The 17,524-nt window shown below is 37.1% G+C and overlaps 1 protein-coding gene across 1 annotated transcript in view; it reads left to right on the top strand.

Moving 5' to 3' along the window:
* Positions 1-17,524, top strand: part of FAM135B (family with sequence similarity 135 member B) — a 124,510-nt gene that overhangs the window by 83,757 nt on the left and 23,229 nt on the right. Inside the window, exon 7 of the mRNA XM_062504138.1 lies at positions 15,744-15,897. Coding sequence (XP_062360122.1) covers positions 15,744-15,897 — 154 coding nt within the window. The remainder of the gene's footprint in view (positions 1-15,743; positions 15,898-17,524) is intronic.

The following is a 17,524-nucleotide window of genomic DNA, read 5'->3' as shown; positions in this document are numbered from 1 at the left end:
TACACCTCTGCTCACAGCTATCACGTCAGTCATAATGATCCAGGTAACAGCTTCACAGCTGAAAAAAATTCTAAGTTTTGGTGCAGTGCTAGGCAGGATCACCTAGACAGTGCAGTCCCTGCAACATCAGTTTGTGCAAAACCAACTGACCCCGCTCAAATGGTCTCATATTTTCTGCAAGGATCAGACAGTGTGACAATCAGAAAAATAATGGGCTAAGAGAAAGAAATGGGTCAGCATATTATGATTCTCAAAAGCACTGACAAATAATAGCATTAGACAAAATACAGCCAGCAAAATATTTTTGGTAGCTTTATGGCAAAATAAGAATAATTTTAGAATCTCTTCAGGACAAGAATATCTTCTTCTGAAAATGACTTGACTTAATCATATATCCATAATCTGTACTCCGGTGTTGTGAATGCCAAAAAGAAGAGACATTTGAATCAAAATTGGTTAATGTTTCAAGGAAGCTCTTTGCATAACCAAGAAAAGTGTGTAAGTACTCATGCAGTTATACATGAATATTTGGATGAGAATATGGGTATTTATATGAGAATATACATATTTAGGGTAAGCCAGACACAGTCACAGACAAATGAGCTTACTCTACTTATTTGACTGGCATAAACCTTGAGAAATCAAGCTACCAGTCAGCCTGGTTTTAAAATAGAATTTGCCTCTACTGTTCCCAGCTTCACAATATGGTATTTGAATAAGGTCTGGTGTATTGTTAATGTCTTTGCACTGACGCATGCATGATCCCAGGTTAGCTGGCTGTGTCATGAAGTGTGAAGGAGCTGTAGCAACCTTTGTCTGCTCCCTCTGGCAGATCTGAGAAGGGCAAGTCAGATAAACCTTTATCTATCACTGTTCTTCCTTTTCTTCTTCATAGACTCATAGAATGGTTTGGATTTAAACACCATCTAGTACAAACCCCCTACAATGGGCAGGATCAACATCAACTAGAACAGGTTTCTCAGAGCCCTGTCAAACCTAGACTTGAATGTTTCCAGGGATGGGATATTTACCAGGACTCTGGGCAATCTGGCCCAGTGTCTCAGCCCACTCATGACAAAATATCCAGTCTGAATATATCCTCCTTTAGTTTCAAATCATTACACCTGGTCCCGTCTTAACATGCCCTGATAAAAAAGTCTGTCCTCATATTTCTTGTAGCCCTTAAGTATTGAAAGGCTGCTATAAAATCTCCCAAGATATTCCCAAATTCTTCCCCTGGGTAGGATAAAACCATGAAGTCAGTTGAAGGCACCATATATCTACTCTTTGATGACCTAAGGCAAAGTCATTGCCAGCTCACAAGTTTTTGTTTGGCCTAGATGCAATCTGCAATGTCCCTGCTGGAATTATGTCTTCCTGGCATTGCCAGACAGAGTTGGCTGATGAGAAGCAGGAATGGAAGGCTGAACAGGACAGCAGGACACCCCCAAGGCAATGTTAAATAACATTTATGTGGGTGGTAAAGCTCTGGTTCTGCTCTACATGTTTCTTTTGTAAACAAATACAGTTCATCTCTACAGAGCTGCCAATCAGTCTCTTTCTCCACTACTGAACTCATTAGAAGTATTTTATTTAAAACCATAAAATCATGGCCTACAGAAAAAATAGTAAACTACTCATAGCTCATGAAATTTGATTGGCTTTGAGTGTAAATTACTTGAGGGCTGGTATATGTGCTATGCATAATACAGGAGGTATCTATGGAGTTATGAAAATGAACCTGTGAAGATGCAATAGTTATGCAAATTTATACAGTTCCAGCTATTCAAAAGTTCCCTATTTTGTTGCTGTAAATTATAACATATCAATGTAATTGATTTAAAGTAACATACCCAGGAAATATTCTGATTAGCCATCATTTCTGTTTCGGTGTTAGAACAGAAATTGTGGATTTCTGCAGTGATAAAAAGGACTGTATATTATTTTATTGTTAGCTTTTCCATTTGATGTGTGTTTGCATGCATGTGAAAGACCTATAAATGATTCATTGCCTGAGAGTGTCATAAGTGAAGGCTTCAGGAATGTAGCATAATCACAGAATTAGATATTGAGCTGTTCCTGGCAGAAAAAGGCATAAAAACCACATCCCTCACATGAAAGAAACCAGAGCAGCATTACAGCACCTGGGCCAAAGAGGAGCAATTTTGTTCATACCAACTTTTTGCAAGAAGCAAGCTGCCTTTAATCCAGGCTGTAAATGATTTTTTTTTCTGAATGTGATTTGAAATAAAATAATAGAATAATACTAATAAAATAAAATAATACTAATGAAAACCAGGTTTGAATAATTTCTAAAAGAAAAATCTGATTGATCTTGTTGGGTTACTTTGATGACTTCAATTACCTGAGTGATGGGACTCTCTGAGCCTCAGAATTATCTTCAGCAAAAGAAGTACAGTAGTAATAGAAATTGATTTGACTTGGTTTTACAACAGACCTTGGAGTATGTTCTCACAACAGATCTTCTGTTGATTATTTTTTTTCAATACAATAATGGACAAAATTCAGGTAACCTGAAAAATGGCACATTTAGACCCAATAAAAGTATTCTTTATCTCCCCATTTCTTTAGACCATAAAAGAGCAGGTATAACACATTGCTGGAAGGTGCTTCTGTGAACTTTGTAGGATTTGACACAACTGCGCAAAATGACAGCACTGACACAGTCCTTGTTCTGAAAGGATGGGAACTGTGAGGGCTGTGATATAAACCAATATTTGGGTAATTTGAAGAAGACTTTGCTTGAAGGCATTCAATTTCTGAAGCTGTCAGGGCTTAGGCTTTCATTTTGTTCTCTTTGTTTACCTCTGTCTCCTCTGTGAGTATCAAATACTTGACTGTGATTGCTTGCAAAACACAAGGCTTGTTGGATTTTTCTTCTGATCTGGTTTGACAAAGAGTAGAGAAGTCAAAATCTTTTGCTCACCTCCTTGGGGAAAAATGGAAGTCAATCATAGATCAAGTAGAGAGTTTGGGATATGCAGGAGCATTTGTAAATAATGATAAAGAATAGTCTTGTCAATAGAGACATGATTTCTTTCCACTTGCATATGAATCATAGGAACCTACTTGGTAACACGTTTGGCTGTGTAACAGGCTGAAGGAAATAATAAAATAAAAACTCCGCATTGGTAACAAAATGTCAAACTGCTTAAAAAGTGAACTCATAAAGGTTGAAGTAATTTTTCACTGTCAAAAGGCAGCTAAATATTTCCTCTTTAGCCATTGTTTGACATTGTTGCTAGTTTTTAAATTTGCTAAGAATTTAGCAAATTAAAATGAGGAAAATATCAGAAATAGTGTTGTGATTGTTTCATTTTTTATCTCCATTTGTGAAGACAGAGGTAATTAACCAGCATGCCTCACCTGCTCTGATTATAGACGTTTCAACAGTGAATTCTGGGCAAAGCTGTCAATAAATAGATTTGGGTGGGTATGGTTGGCGCTGTATCTCTTCCCTCCTATGAGAATCTGTGTGATCAAGAACAAAAATAACCTATTAGGAACTTATTTTCAGATTGTACCTATGATTTCAGAAGCCAAGCCAGTGGTAGTGAAATGACAGGGTTCAGTGATCTTGGCCACCTGCTGTAGTATCCTGGAAAGCAAATGGTACAATTCATAAACTTCCATATAATAGGCAGGAGTATCAAAAAATCCCAAGGCGCTCATGTTTATACCCTTGTTATTAAAATAATTCACAATTCTTCCTAGTTTCTTGATGGCATCATGCCATGTTGTAAGACAGTAGGTGTATGTTCCCCACAACTAATACCTGTGAGTGTTGATAAAATCAAAGGTTCAGCCTGTTGGATTTATGTGGAATATAGTCAGATAGACTTTTCAAATTGTTTTTTCTTTTTTTAATGTATATGGCCTCTTTGAATTTTAGGTTTCCCAAGAAAAGGATGTAATTCTTTTTTTTTATTGTATTTATATGATGCTGGAATAGTGGTCCTCAGATTTTGCTTGTGGCAGCATGTAGCTCATAGAAATCTTTTCTACAAAATGTGAGCAGGAAATGAGGAAATTCATTACCCCATTTTAGTGAGGCTTAATTTTTATAATCTCTATAGTATTCTTTCTGCACTTTTGTTGTGTCTGGTTCTTCACATATTCCTTTCTTTGGACAGGAAGATCCTTTGCCTTTGAGTCTCCTTCTGCACAAATGGTGCTCCAGTGTTTGAAGTAAGCAATTCTTCCTCCATACATGGACATATTTGTAGCTGAGAATAGTTTTAGGAGAGTAGTGGCATGTCAATTTTGGGGATTTTTAGGCTTAAAAGGGCCACTTTGTGCCCTTCATGTGCTCAAGGTCTTCACACAACCCAAGCACAGTTGTTGGAAAATTTCAAGAAGCCCCAAATAAGTTTTCATTGGTATGACCTTCTGCATAAACAGGGGAAGAGTGGTTGCAATAGGGACATTTTATTAATGAGATTGTTCAGCACATCCTGTGCTTAAGAGCAGGATATCAGTCAGGATAACCCTAACCAGTCTGATTCCAGTGATAATACTGAACCTTAGAAATAGAACCCATCAAATATTTGATCACTTTGATATTTCATTCTGAGGTGGTTGCTGAAAACATTTTGGAAAAGTAAAAAAGAACCCAAATTTCAGAAAGCCCAAATGAAACAGTGGGACAAACACAGTGAGACTTGAGTTATTTCTAGAACCTGACTGAAGTGCAGACAAGCAGTATCAGCCTGGTCCTCCTGCAGATTGCAGCCCACTGACATGCCATTTTCCTATCAAGAAAGAAACCCCAGACTCTGTGTTCAGAGACAGGAAGGAGTGGTGTGACTGCTGAGTTCAGTCCACCACCCCTTTAGGAAGCAGTGAAATAAGCATATACTATAATAGATTGGAATATATTTTCCATATGAACATGCTCTTTGTATCCTAATGTTTATTACTCCCAACATTAAATAATTGCTATGGTGTCCTGTGCTATGTGACATGACTCAGCACATGTCAATTTATCTAAATTCACATTGTACGGGTGAATTTAAGGTATGATTTAATTTGTATTTGTAGCTCATTATAATGATGTAAAAGGTTTGTTGTGGTGCTTAAGTGGCAGGTCTTGAAATGTGAAGTCACAAGGACTAGATAGCTTTCAATCACTAAGGAAAATGTCTTTGAAAAAAAAGGAAAAAAAAACAAAAGTAGTGTGTTTCACTTCACTTTGAAGAAGGAAATACTTCTTTCTAAGTTGACTTAACACATTTCTATTTTTCCCATTTGGGCAGTGAACTGTAAAATCAATTATTCCTGTAGCTCATGTCATACGTGAACAGAGATCCAAGCTGAAGCCACTTTCTCTCTGGCAGTGATTGTCAGTACATAATAGAGCCTGGCATTTCTAAATAGGAAGCTGTAGTCCTTGTTGTTGCAATTATTAAAAAAAACCATTTTATTAAATAAAAAGTATATTTAATAGTGACCCTTTGCTTTGTGTCTGTGCTTCAGAAGACAGAACAGAGCCAAATAATTTGGTATATGCAGTTTGATAGAAGTTCAATGTGTTTAATAGCATATTCTGCCAAACACGATGACAGAAAGAGACACCTTCAAGTGAGCAGAGTTTAATTTGTTTGTTAGGTCTATGCTGGCCTACATGCATTGGCAAAGTGTCTTCAGCCAGCTCTTGTATCAGCCATGGCCATTCTATCTTCTAAGGACAAGATGAGACCTTCAGCTCCCTGCACATGTCTTCACTTCTATCTCAGGTCCCTTCAGTTCCTAACTTTTCTCTCAGAGGATTTTCAAGCTCACACTAGACCCCCGAAAAAAAACATGATCTGGAGTTTACTGCCAGCTTCTTGGAGTCAGCAATTTCTGCTGAGTGAAGAATCCAAATCATGATGTCTGAAACATTTATCCTCCCTGAGAGAAGAAAATACTTTTTCGAATTCAGGATGAGCCACATGTATTTTCCTCTGTTCAAAACGATAGGAATAAAGGGGTTTTTGTTTTTGTTTTTTGTTTGTTTGGTTGGTTTGTTTTGGTTGTGTTTTTTTTTTTTTAAATTTAATAAGCACTAGAGTGGAACTTCTCTGCACGACTCTGAACTGTCTGCCTCTGAGCTTCTAGTATAATTTTCCTTCATGCACAGTCCTTTCGTTTCATACACAGTGGAAAGCAAGGACCATTTCTAGGGAATTGTGCATTATAAGAAGGTTTAAGTGGAACTTTTGGCAAGGGTGTGAAGTGATAAGACAAAGGGGAAATTTTTAAGGGTAGAATTATGTCGGATATCTGGCAGAAATTCATCCCTGTGAGAGTGGTGAGGCACTTGAAGAGGTTGTCAGGAGAAGCTCTGGCTGTCTCAGTCCTGGAAGCGTTCAAGACCAGGCTGGTTGAGGCTCTGAGCAAGCTGGGATACTGGAAGATGTCTCTGCCCATGGCAAGGGTTTGAAACTGGTTGACCATTATGGTCCCTTCCAACCCAAACCATTCTAAGATTTCATAACAACATTTGAAGTAGAGGGGATGAACTGTGTTCCATAAATGCCAGGTTTTTTTTTCTCTGTGCTATGAAGGGTGTCCAGGATGATGAGCTGACCTGGAGATATTTATGGTCTAAATATGAAAGTTTTACTAGATACTAATCTCACCATTCTTATGCAAGCAAACTGTGGCATGTATTAGACTTTGGTCATTAACCCCTAGGTAATTACCTGTAAACTTTTGTAAACAAAGCAATAACACAAAAACAATAATCTATAAAATGCTGGGGAAAATAATTTCTTTGATTACTTAGCTCTTTATTCATACACTTAGTACCAGACAGTATAGATAGCATTGATATAAAGAGAAACACTGCCAGCTGCTAACATGAATTATTACATAGCATAAAGCCATGTCCACCCCATCCAGAGCCACAGCTGAGCACATCCTTCCCTGTTGCTAGGCATACAAGTTGAATCCCAACATTTTTGACATTTCTGATGTCCTGAATGCCAATTGTAATGGCACAATTGTGTTTATATCACTGAACAGGGTCTCCTTTTCCATGTGTGTATGTGTGTACCTACAGGAGGGACAGACAGAAAGATGTTAGCAAGTGTTCTTTAAAAAAGTTACTGTTTTATGCTGCTGCCTGCAGACACGAGTTATAACAAGGCAGCTCTTCAGCTCAGGGGTCCTCATTTGATCACAGAAACAGGAGTAGATTTGCTCTTCTTATCCGTGAGAAGGCAGCATGAATTCTCTTTTATCAGAAAGTAGAATATATTTAGGCCCTTTTTGATGTCTCCACTGTGTCATCTTTGGTTAAGAGGTCAGTATCTGCACTGTGTGCATGTATTAATAAACATTTAATTTAAAATTACATATAAAGACCAGCTTTAATTGATAGATAGATAGAAAAATATTTATCTAAATCTTTGTATCTAATCTGTCCCCCTTGTTTCATTAACTGTTATTTTTTAATATTTTTGAGGGTTTTTCCCCATAAAATTTTAATTATTCAGCATTGCTCTATCATCTCTTAGCCAAAGGATATCACTGTGTGCTTTGGGGATGTTCCCTACACAGACTCTTAGTAATAACAATATGAGAATATGGAATAATGTGTCATTTTCAGACATGGATGTAACAGAGGGAAATAAAAGCACGCCCAAAAGGTTCTATTGGATAGAGTGACGTCAGGCTGGCGATGTAAATAGTGAGATTCTGCAGGGCTCCATCCTTTCCCCGAGACTCTTCAACATCTTCATCAAAAATTTAGATGCAGAACTTGAATAAATACAAAGTATTTCAAGTAAATTTGTCATGACACTAAATTGGGAGGAGCTGTTGAGTCCCTCGAGGACAGGGAGGCCCTTCAGAGAGACCTTGACAAATCAGAGAAATGAGCAGACACCAACAGTAGGGAGATTAACAAGTGCCAGATTCTGCAGCTGGGATGGGGTAACCCTGGATGCACAGACAGCCTGGTGAGTGAGAGGCTGGAAAGCAGCTGTGGGATGGGACCTGGGGATCCTGGTTCAATGGAAAGTTGAACATGAGCCAGCAGTGCCCTGGCAGCCAGGAGGGCCAACCCTGTCCTGGGGGCATCAGGCACAGCATCACCAACCTGGCAAGGGGGGGATTGTCCCGCTCTGCTCTGCACTGGGGCGGCCTCACCTCGAGTCCCGGGAGCAGTTTAGGGTGCCACCATATAAAAAACATATAAAGGTATTAGAGAGTGTCCAAAGAAAGGTATGAAAATTGTGAAGGGCTATGAAGACAGTGAAGAGTCTAGAGGGGAAGACATATGAGAAGCAGTGGAGGATTAGGGATTGGATTCAATAATCCTAAACTGTACCTTCCAAATCAGGAGATTCTATGATTCTATGATACATGATTCATACAACTTTTCTTGTGCCAGATAATTCAGTGCTCCTCTTAGAAGAAGGATGCCTTGGGTCAGACATTGCTCTGACTTTTGTGAAACATTTTCACCAGTGCCTAATTTACTGCTAGAGCAATGTTTTTATGGCTTTAATTTTCTCTGTGGTGATGCATAAACCCTAGAGATCAAGTGGAGCAAAAGGATTTTTCCCCTTCTTATTTATCATAATCAGAATTGTTCAAGAACTTCTATAGAATACCCTCTATGTGCTTTTACAAGAAGAGCTATTGTGATTGTAGACATTTGTGATGATATATAGGGTGTAACACAGCCTCCAGTCACAAGGTTCAGTTTTTAAAGTGATGTGCGAAATGGACTTCAAATAATTGCATAGAAATTAAAAAAATTGTGACATGTCCCCTAAAAGAAAAATCTGGGAAAAAACCCACAAAAAAACCAAAACATCTGTGAATGAACAGAAGTGTTTTGGTATTTTTTTTTAACCTTAAAATTCTAAAATATATTGCTATATGAACTTTATCTTGATAAAAAATAAAAAGAAAAAAATGTATTTTAAATAAGAAATATATTTTTTTCCTTCTAAGTGGGTCAATATGAGACACTTGGAACATTATCAGTGTTTTTTCTCCTAGAAGAACTTTAAGGGAAATCAGTGCAATCTGTGAAACATTTTTGCTTTACCTAGAATGATACTTTTAGATGGTAATTTTCCTAAAAAATACTTTCCTGGCCACTTCTTCTTACTTATTGCAAGTAATAAACTTACAGCCTCCAATTAGAACAGTGACTTATAATATTGAAACCATGAGACACAGTCATTAGAGCTGACCAGGAGAATTCTCTTCTATCTGTTCAGAGAATGCTCTTTTCCAGGCTTGATTGTTACTATTTTCCAAGGGTCTCAAGTCGAATAATTTCTAACTGCTAATTTTGTACAAAGTGTAAATTATCATTGAACCTGTCACTAAATCTGACTGCAATGTCAAATATTTTTTCTACTGTGTTATTATCCCATGGATTTTAACAAAGCAGCTCTAAGTTTTAGAGGTAATATAAATGTCAAATTTTATTTACAAAATACCAATCTACATTTTCTTACATAACAGATTTAGAGAGAAGCATAACATAAATAGTTCCATATATTTCCAATGACTTTCTAATTATTTCCCATTACTGAAAGTTTGGATTATTGTTATTAGTGTAACTAAAATAGGATTTAAATAAAACATAATGATTTTACTTTTATTTTAGAACTTTGGATAATGAACCAACATATCAAATACAGACTAGTAAATCAATACCAACAAATCAATTTATTAAATTGATAGAATATGCACATCCTAATCGAATATTTGTATTTATCTTAAATATTTGGTCCTCAGTTTTACTTTTTAATGGGAAATCTTAGTTTTCTCAATTTTTCATACCTCCTATAAGGATGCTGTCTTTCTGTTGGTGGATATTAGAGGAAAGAGATTTACAGGAGCTGGCTAATGTGGGTGTCACCCTACCCTAAAGAATGTTCAGTATTCATATATCTACTGCTGTCAGATGAAAAATAGAAATGCACTGTTTTTCTGCCAAATAGGACCAAGATTTGTGTCCTGTGCCTGTTATATGTAGTCTGTGGTTGCTCTGTTCTATAAAAATATTTAAAATTCCAAAACTGGGCTGAGAAGAAACAGTGTCACCACAGAATGACTTCCACAATCTGGCCTCTGTGGGCTTCCATGACTTTAAAATATGAGTTTTGGTTTTTTGTTTTTTGTTTTTTTTTGTTTTAGATTTGCCATTAATTTTTCACTGCCTGGCACAGGGATGTAAAAGATGTTTGTATTGATGAATGAATTAATGAGGAGGAGTTGTTTGGGTTTGGCAGTTTTCCATAGCTGAATGGAGATGCAAATATGCATCCACACACATATGGAATCATTAGGGGTGGAAAAGACCTACCTTTAAGATTATCAAGTCCAGCTGTCAACTCAGCACCACCATCATTTATACCATTAAACCACGTCCTCAAATGCCACATCCAAGGGATTTTTGAACACTCCCAGAGATAATGATTCCACCACTTTCGTAGGCAACGTGATCCTATGCTTGACAACACATTTAGTAAAGAAATATTTTTTAATATCCAGTCTAACCCTCTACAATGATTCTGTGTGTACACATATGGGCTATTTTCTATATATGATGTACATATTCATAAAAATATTCTTAGCCAATCCAAATGCAGAATTTTTCCTTGTTGTTGTTTGGTTGTTGTTTTCCTCATGAAATATCATCATTAAAAGTTTTTCATTTTCAATTATCTAAATTCTTTTTTTCTCTTTAAATTACATGTAATTTCTGTCATAAGAATGCCTCAAAAGACATTATTTGCCTCTTCAGTCTTTTCTGAGCATTAATTTTAATGTATTTTCATGACAACCTCTTTAAAACAAAAATAATTGCTGATATGCAAGCAGTTTCACAAAATGGAATAAAAACTTGTCTTTCTTCTGCCACTGCTCAATCACTTTCACTAATGAGGTAGAAAAACTACAGTTTTATCTAAAGACATAACTATAATTTATTTTCCAACTATCAAATATCAGGAAATCTCCTGTCTTAAAAAGCAGCATCCAAAGTAGACAGTAAAGCCTTAGTCCTTGAGTTTGAAGCCAGAATAAAGTTTTCATATTAGGTAATCAAAATGATCTTGCAGACAAATGGGCAGATGCTGTGAACTCAGAAACTACATTTATCTTGGGTTGCTGAGATTTATTCCTCAGTTTCAAACAGTTCTATAGATCTTTCCCAGAGGTTACCTCTCTGTGCTACTGGAAAACAGTTGGAGACTGCATAACCTGTCTATTTAGTCTGCAATGGCTTTTTAGTATATGAAAATTCTTGACAAGCAATTTGAATTTGAATTGTTAAATGTTTTAGACTAAACATAAAGAGTCTCATTTACCAACTGTTAGTGCTATTGTTAAACGTTGCACGTAGTTAACATAGCTCATGAAATTGCTTTACTACAAAACAAATACAAGCTACTTATTGTACATTACAAAGCATGAAATTCAGTTGGTGCCTTTTGATATTAGACAGCAGTACACAGGTAATAAATATCCACAAATTGTTCTCTGCATTTGAATAAATGAATTGACATGAACCTTATTTGATGAGGCTGTTTGCTTTTTGCAAGTAATTTTCTTTTCTCTTATAAAGGAAAAGTACATTTATAAAGCAATAAAGTCTAATTATAGGAGGAAACTGTTGACTGATAAGAGCATTTTTCAGAAATTTATTCATTTAAAAGGCTGATTTACTTAAATATATTCAACAGAGGGAAACAATATTTAGTTTGTTTGTTTGTTGATATTGAAGGCTATTTTATTTGGCTGAGTAAATCTAGCAGAAGACCAGCTTAGAGGGTAGATGGACAAGGGTCAGTGATAATCCAGTGTTAGGGTCCAGCTTTGCACATCATGATCAAAGTGAACTGAAGCCTTTACATTTTCAAAACACTAGGTAGTATTTTTTATCTCACATTTGTCTAGTTTTTTTATTTATGTGATCATCTAGTGTGAGATCTCCCTACACATGGCTGGGGCTTTGGAATGAAATGATCTTTAAGGTTCTTTCCAATCCAAACCCTTCTATGACTCTCTGATTGATGATGATCACAGTAAATATGGAAATGGAGAAATTATGCCTATAGGCTTAGGATTCTTCATGAGAAAAGAGCTTCAGAGCTCTTTAGCTGGAGAGAGTTCTTTACCTTCGGGAGAAGTTGCAGAAAACTCAGGAGGACTACAAGAGTGTTGTAAGGTTATGCAGGCAGAACTTAATTTGGCTGCTGCTTAAAAAATACAGAATATTTTTATAAATTCTTTCAGAACAAAAGGAGGGCTAAAGAGAATTTTTGATCTATTTTGGCCTAATAATGTTGGCACAATGGAAAAAAATAATTTTGTGTCAGTGCTATTGGCTTCTGTGTCTCCATCCATCTTTGCTATCAGAGGACCTTTAGGTCTTAAGGCTTGAAGTGAAATTTGTCAGGAATTCATGTCCTCCTAAAATTTTCAGAAATGTAAAAGGGCAAAAGCCAGAGACTCAGTCTACCACTATAGACAGAGGGGACCTTGGAAAAGGAAATCAGCACAGATTCATTTTATGATCAGCATAGAAGAATCTCTCTACCTACAAATTAATGAGATTAAAATAACAGTAGGCCAAAGGAATTAGTCATGAGAATATTTACAAAGGAAACCAACATGTACTTTTATGGTGGATATTACAAGCCCAGAGCAGCCATCAGGCTTTGTGCAAAGTGGGATTTCAGCTTCAGTATTATTTTTTGATTTAATGAGAGATTTGTCTTAACCAAAAGTAAACCAATATTTGTCATCCTGAGTGAAGAAACCTGGAAAGGTGAGCACTTTGTAGCTGTTTAATGGGTCATAGCCCCTGTTTTTTCCTGAGAGCTGGTTTTGCAGCAGTGTTTTTCCTTAGAACAGCACGACATATTTGTTGCCAAACTCAATTTATTAGTGCTGTAGTCTGAATCTTTGTTTCAAGCTATTGGCAAGGAAATAGGGGATCACATGAATAAATGCACAGAAGAGGCAATTAAAATAGCAAATGGGAAAGGTCTGTAATCTTTAGACCGTCCCCAAAGGAAGATATTTCTTGACATTTCTCAGCTTACTGAACAGTGATGGATAAGCTGATTTAGCTGCTGTAGTTTATAATGGCATCATCTGACAGATGCCTGCCCTGCTGGGGTCCTTGCAGATGAAGATGTACAGACCTTACCTCACATTAGTTTAAACTGTCCCTGAGGTGGGTTTAATAATCTCTGTAATGTCCTGCTCTGCATCCTTTATGTGAGTGACAGCTTTCAGAAGAAGCAGAAGCTATCCTGTGAGAGCAGTAATATCTTTAAGTCACTGAAGTACCAGAAATTTGGAGCTTGTCACTTTTTTTTCTGTCACACTCACTTTCCACCTCGGCAGAAAGATTTTTCTGGAATGGATGTCCCCATTAAACAACAGGGTTTCAAAGCCAGTTGCTATTTAATAGAATTTAATCAAAATGCTTAATGATATGCCCTCTTACTCATGCACAGCACAACCTGGTCTGTGCAGCTCTGTTCCTCTCATGCAATGGCATTCTCAAAGCACAGCACCTTTTTTGGCACACTCTTCCCAGAGAGCTGGGACAGGAAGAGAAAAGAGAGCTTGGAGCAATCTTTTCAGCTCTCTATTCACACAGGTATACCATCCACATTTTACAGTAATTTGAGGAACGTTTTCATTGCAATGGAGAGAAATGCTGGAGAAAATTTTACTTGCCTATTGTGGTTATACTCAGTGCTTCTAAATCTTTGCAGTTTAGAACATGTGGTCAATTGTCCAGTGTAAACCAGCTGAGGACAAATTTGAAAAAGCACCATAAGATAGGAAGACAAATGCTAAAGAATTCAAAACTGGACTAATTGAGCAATATTTTAAACATTAATTCACGCAAGCTTTAAGCCCACCCGGAGGTGTATTTTCCTATTGCTTTTTATTTTTAAACTGTAATCTATGCCAAGAAATGGCTGAATATAGACCAATTAAAGTGTAGTCATGCACAACACTATGCCATAGTATTCATATAAACCATTAAATTAACTCATTTTCTTCCTTCTTCTCATCAGTGTAGCATTTAAATGCCAGACCTATTTCTACCTAAAAAAAAAAATCAACAGTGAATAATAAAGGAGGGCATATTTTCATGACATTGTGACATTGTACATCAATCCACTTCCAATTTTCTATTGTTTTGTGCAGCATTTCTTTATGCTCTCTTTTTTTGTTTTGGCCATGGTGAGAGTAAAACATATTCCTGCTGAGGCTGGAGATTTTGAAACCTTTGAAGAACACCCAGGTCTGTCAACGATCATCATCTGTTTCTCTGCAGGTTTAGAGAGCAGTTGCCTTTGTGCCTACCAGAGAATTCTCATTAACTCCTTGAAGATTTGCATGAGGGAAACACCCTGGCTCAGGTGCAGATTTGTGAAATACAGGTTTTAGGGAAGAAAAGGGAGAAAGACACAGGAGATGTGCCGGCATATAGTTGGTTCTTCTCTGTTGCTCCTGGACATGTGCAGATTTTGGGACTGTCCAAAAATGCAGTCAGCACCTGGCTGGCCTGTAGGAATTGTATTCTTACCACAGCAGTGATGACCAGTGAACTAAGCTGCAGATTGTCCATGTTTCACAAACCCAGGGATTATGAAGTAGTTTTGCTTTAAAAACAAGCAGTTCAAATTTCACATATCTGTAATTTATACAAGCATCTTTTAACAGAAGTGAAAACTTCTGATTTATGGTTCCCTAATGAAACTTCAGCTTGCATTCTAAGTATAAAAGTGTTGTTTGGGAAATATTTGTATTAAATATGCTGTGATCTATCCAATTACATTCTCCCACAAGAGATAGACTAAGACAGACATTGATCTTGGAGTACAGAGTGGCTCATATTTATTGATAACAATGCCATCTGCATTTGTTCACTAGTACAGATAACAAAGCACACCAAGGTACCATCAAGCTATAACCTTTGTAGGAAGTGATAAAGAGGAAAAGGAAAGTGAATGTAGACATCTTTATAGTTCTTTTCACCCCTCCTCCTCCAGCAGAGTGGGTGTATTTCACACCCTCTGTATTTCACACAAGGACTCTGTGCTGTGCTCCACAGTGGGACATGTGGGATGGACATTTCCAACATTTCTCTGTTGGACTGTTTGGTCTGAGGGTCTTTTCATTTTACAGCCTTGCTGAGACCTAGTAGTTTTGTTATAGTTTGGGCAAAATGAACATGTAGAATGAGATGCTATTGGATTACACATCTAGATAGTTGGGTGGCTGGGAGGTTGGGATGGTTAAAATCTCTCTTTGGTGCCATCCATTTGATTTGAATTGAAGGACTCATGGAATAGCTTGGATTGGAAGGATCCTGAAATACCATCTAGTTCAAATCCCCTGCCATGGGCAGAGACACCTTCCACTTGGCCAGGTCACTCCAAATCCCACCCAGCCTGGCACTGAATACCCCCAGGGATAAGGCAGCCACAGTTTCTCTGGAAAACCTGTGCAGGGCCTCACCATCCTCACCATGAATAATTTTCTTCCTAATATTATCCTTTCTAAACCTACACCTTTTTTTTTTTCAGTTTAAAGCCACTACCCCTTGTCATATCACTTTTGTATAAAGGGATTCATGACTGCGCACAACTGGATTTTTGTGGAAACCTGTCACACAAATGGAGACCATGAATTTTAATTCTCTATTTTATTTTCTTGATACTTTTGCTATGCAGGGCAGCTTTTATGTCCCATCTGAAAACTGCATGCAGCATGCATACAAGTGGCATAAGGATCTCTGTCTTCTGCTCCTGAATGCTCAAAGGGGTCTTCACACGTACTACACCCTCATAATGAATGAGATTCCTGATTTACCACAGCTGAAGTTGGGTAAGTGAAAAAGCATTAATATCAGTGAATATTTTACAGTGCTGCATTTTTAAACACATATTTTAGTACCAAAATTCTTGGTCTGTTCAGAGACTTTAAGGGAGTTTCATTTGTGTTTTCTGATTAGTGTTTATTTTTGCTGTTAAAGATCACTGGCTCCTCAGATTATGTGAATCCTTTCAAAGGATGTGGCCTGATGTGTAGATGGATAAAATGTTTTGATAAATTTCTCAGAATATTTGCCTTTTGGTGATTTTTGGCCTCAGTTGCATTTTGAAAAGTGTAATTTCCAGTTCTGAATGACCATGAAACCTTGGGAAGACTCTTAACATATTTTTTTTTCTCTTGAAAAAACTTTTTTTTTTGTTTTAATTGAAAAGAAAAATCTGAAAGGTGATACAAATATGTTTAAATTATACTCCCTTCTTTATAACTCACAATGCATTTCTCCACTGCCAATTATGACGTGCTTTTCAAAATTCTGTTTTTCTTCCTAATTCAATTGTTTAATAGATTTTCTGTTTTACTGGCAGAAGGGTTTTTTGGCTGGTCAAGCCTGTTAGGTCTAATGTGCAGGCTGGCTGGATTTATAGGATGGAGTTCTGGAATTTGTGTTTAGTCATCTTTTCAATGACAGCATGAGGACCTATGAAAATGAGACTCATTCATCTCATTCAAATCCTGCTGTCTCACCTGTTTCTTTGAATTCAAGGAATGTGCCTCATAATTTCGCATCTAGGATTTTATGTCTGTATTTCTGTGGTGTGCAGGTTTTGAAGTTTTCAGCTTTGTTATGTTGCAGAGATAATTACATTAGGAGGGCCGGTTCCAAAGGTCAGCAGGTTTCAAAAGGGAGCAATATTTTCCAGTATAGTCCTTTTATATAGGAATTATCAAGCACAATGCATTATGCTGCACACACTTGTGAGCTTGATAGATCCTATTTTCCACTTCATCTCTTGTTCCCCAACATATATTTCCCACATATATAGTGTGTTATTCAATCCAACTATAAGAGAAAAAAAAACAACAAAACAGCATTTTAGTGTGCAGCTTATGAGCTCTCAGACAGAACACAACATGCAACAAAACTACTTTATAGATCTTGGTTATCAGGTGTAGATAATAGAGGATTTGTGGTTCACTCAGACGGGGTTATAGGTTGTGAGGTGGCAGAGCTCTTCATGGATGAGTGGCCACAACTCCAGGACCACCCCAGAGCACATACTTATGTTCTAAACACCATTTTCCTGGCTTTGAAATGAATGCTAGTACTGAAACAGGCACTTCATTTGCAAATGTACTTCTTGTAATGCATAAAAATTTGCAAATTCAAATACCCTTTTTAGCCTCTTGAGCAGAGTGTTATTTGCATCATTTTATTCATGGTCTGAAAATCTGCTAAAGATTTGGTTTTAAGACTGATCTTCTGACACCGGCTGCAAAAAGTCAGTAAAATTATGGGGTGTAAGATGCATGCAGTAAGATGACTATAAATCAAATTTTTGTGTCTCCTTACATTCATTGGGGTGAAACACGCCCAATTAGAAATATTTTATCTGACTCAGGTAGTGCTTTCTAATTTGGGATGGAATGAACTGCAGCTTGTATGTGCTGCATTTCTCCA

Source organism: Cinclus cinclus, chromosome 1 (genome assembly GCF_963662255.1).
Source record: "Cinclus cinclus chromosome 1, bCinCin1.1, whole genome shotgun sequence".
NCBI classification, from domain to species: domain Eukaryota; kingdom Metazoa; phylum Chordata; class Aves; order Passeriformes; family Cinclidae; genus Cinclus; species Cinclus cinclus.
Note: the sequence above shows the minus strand (reverse complement) of the source record. Positions and strands in the feature narration are given on the sequence as shown.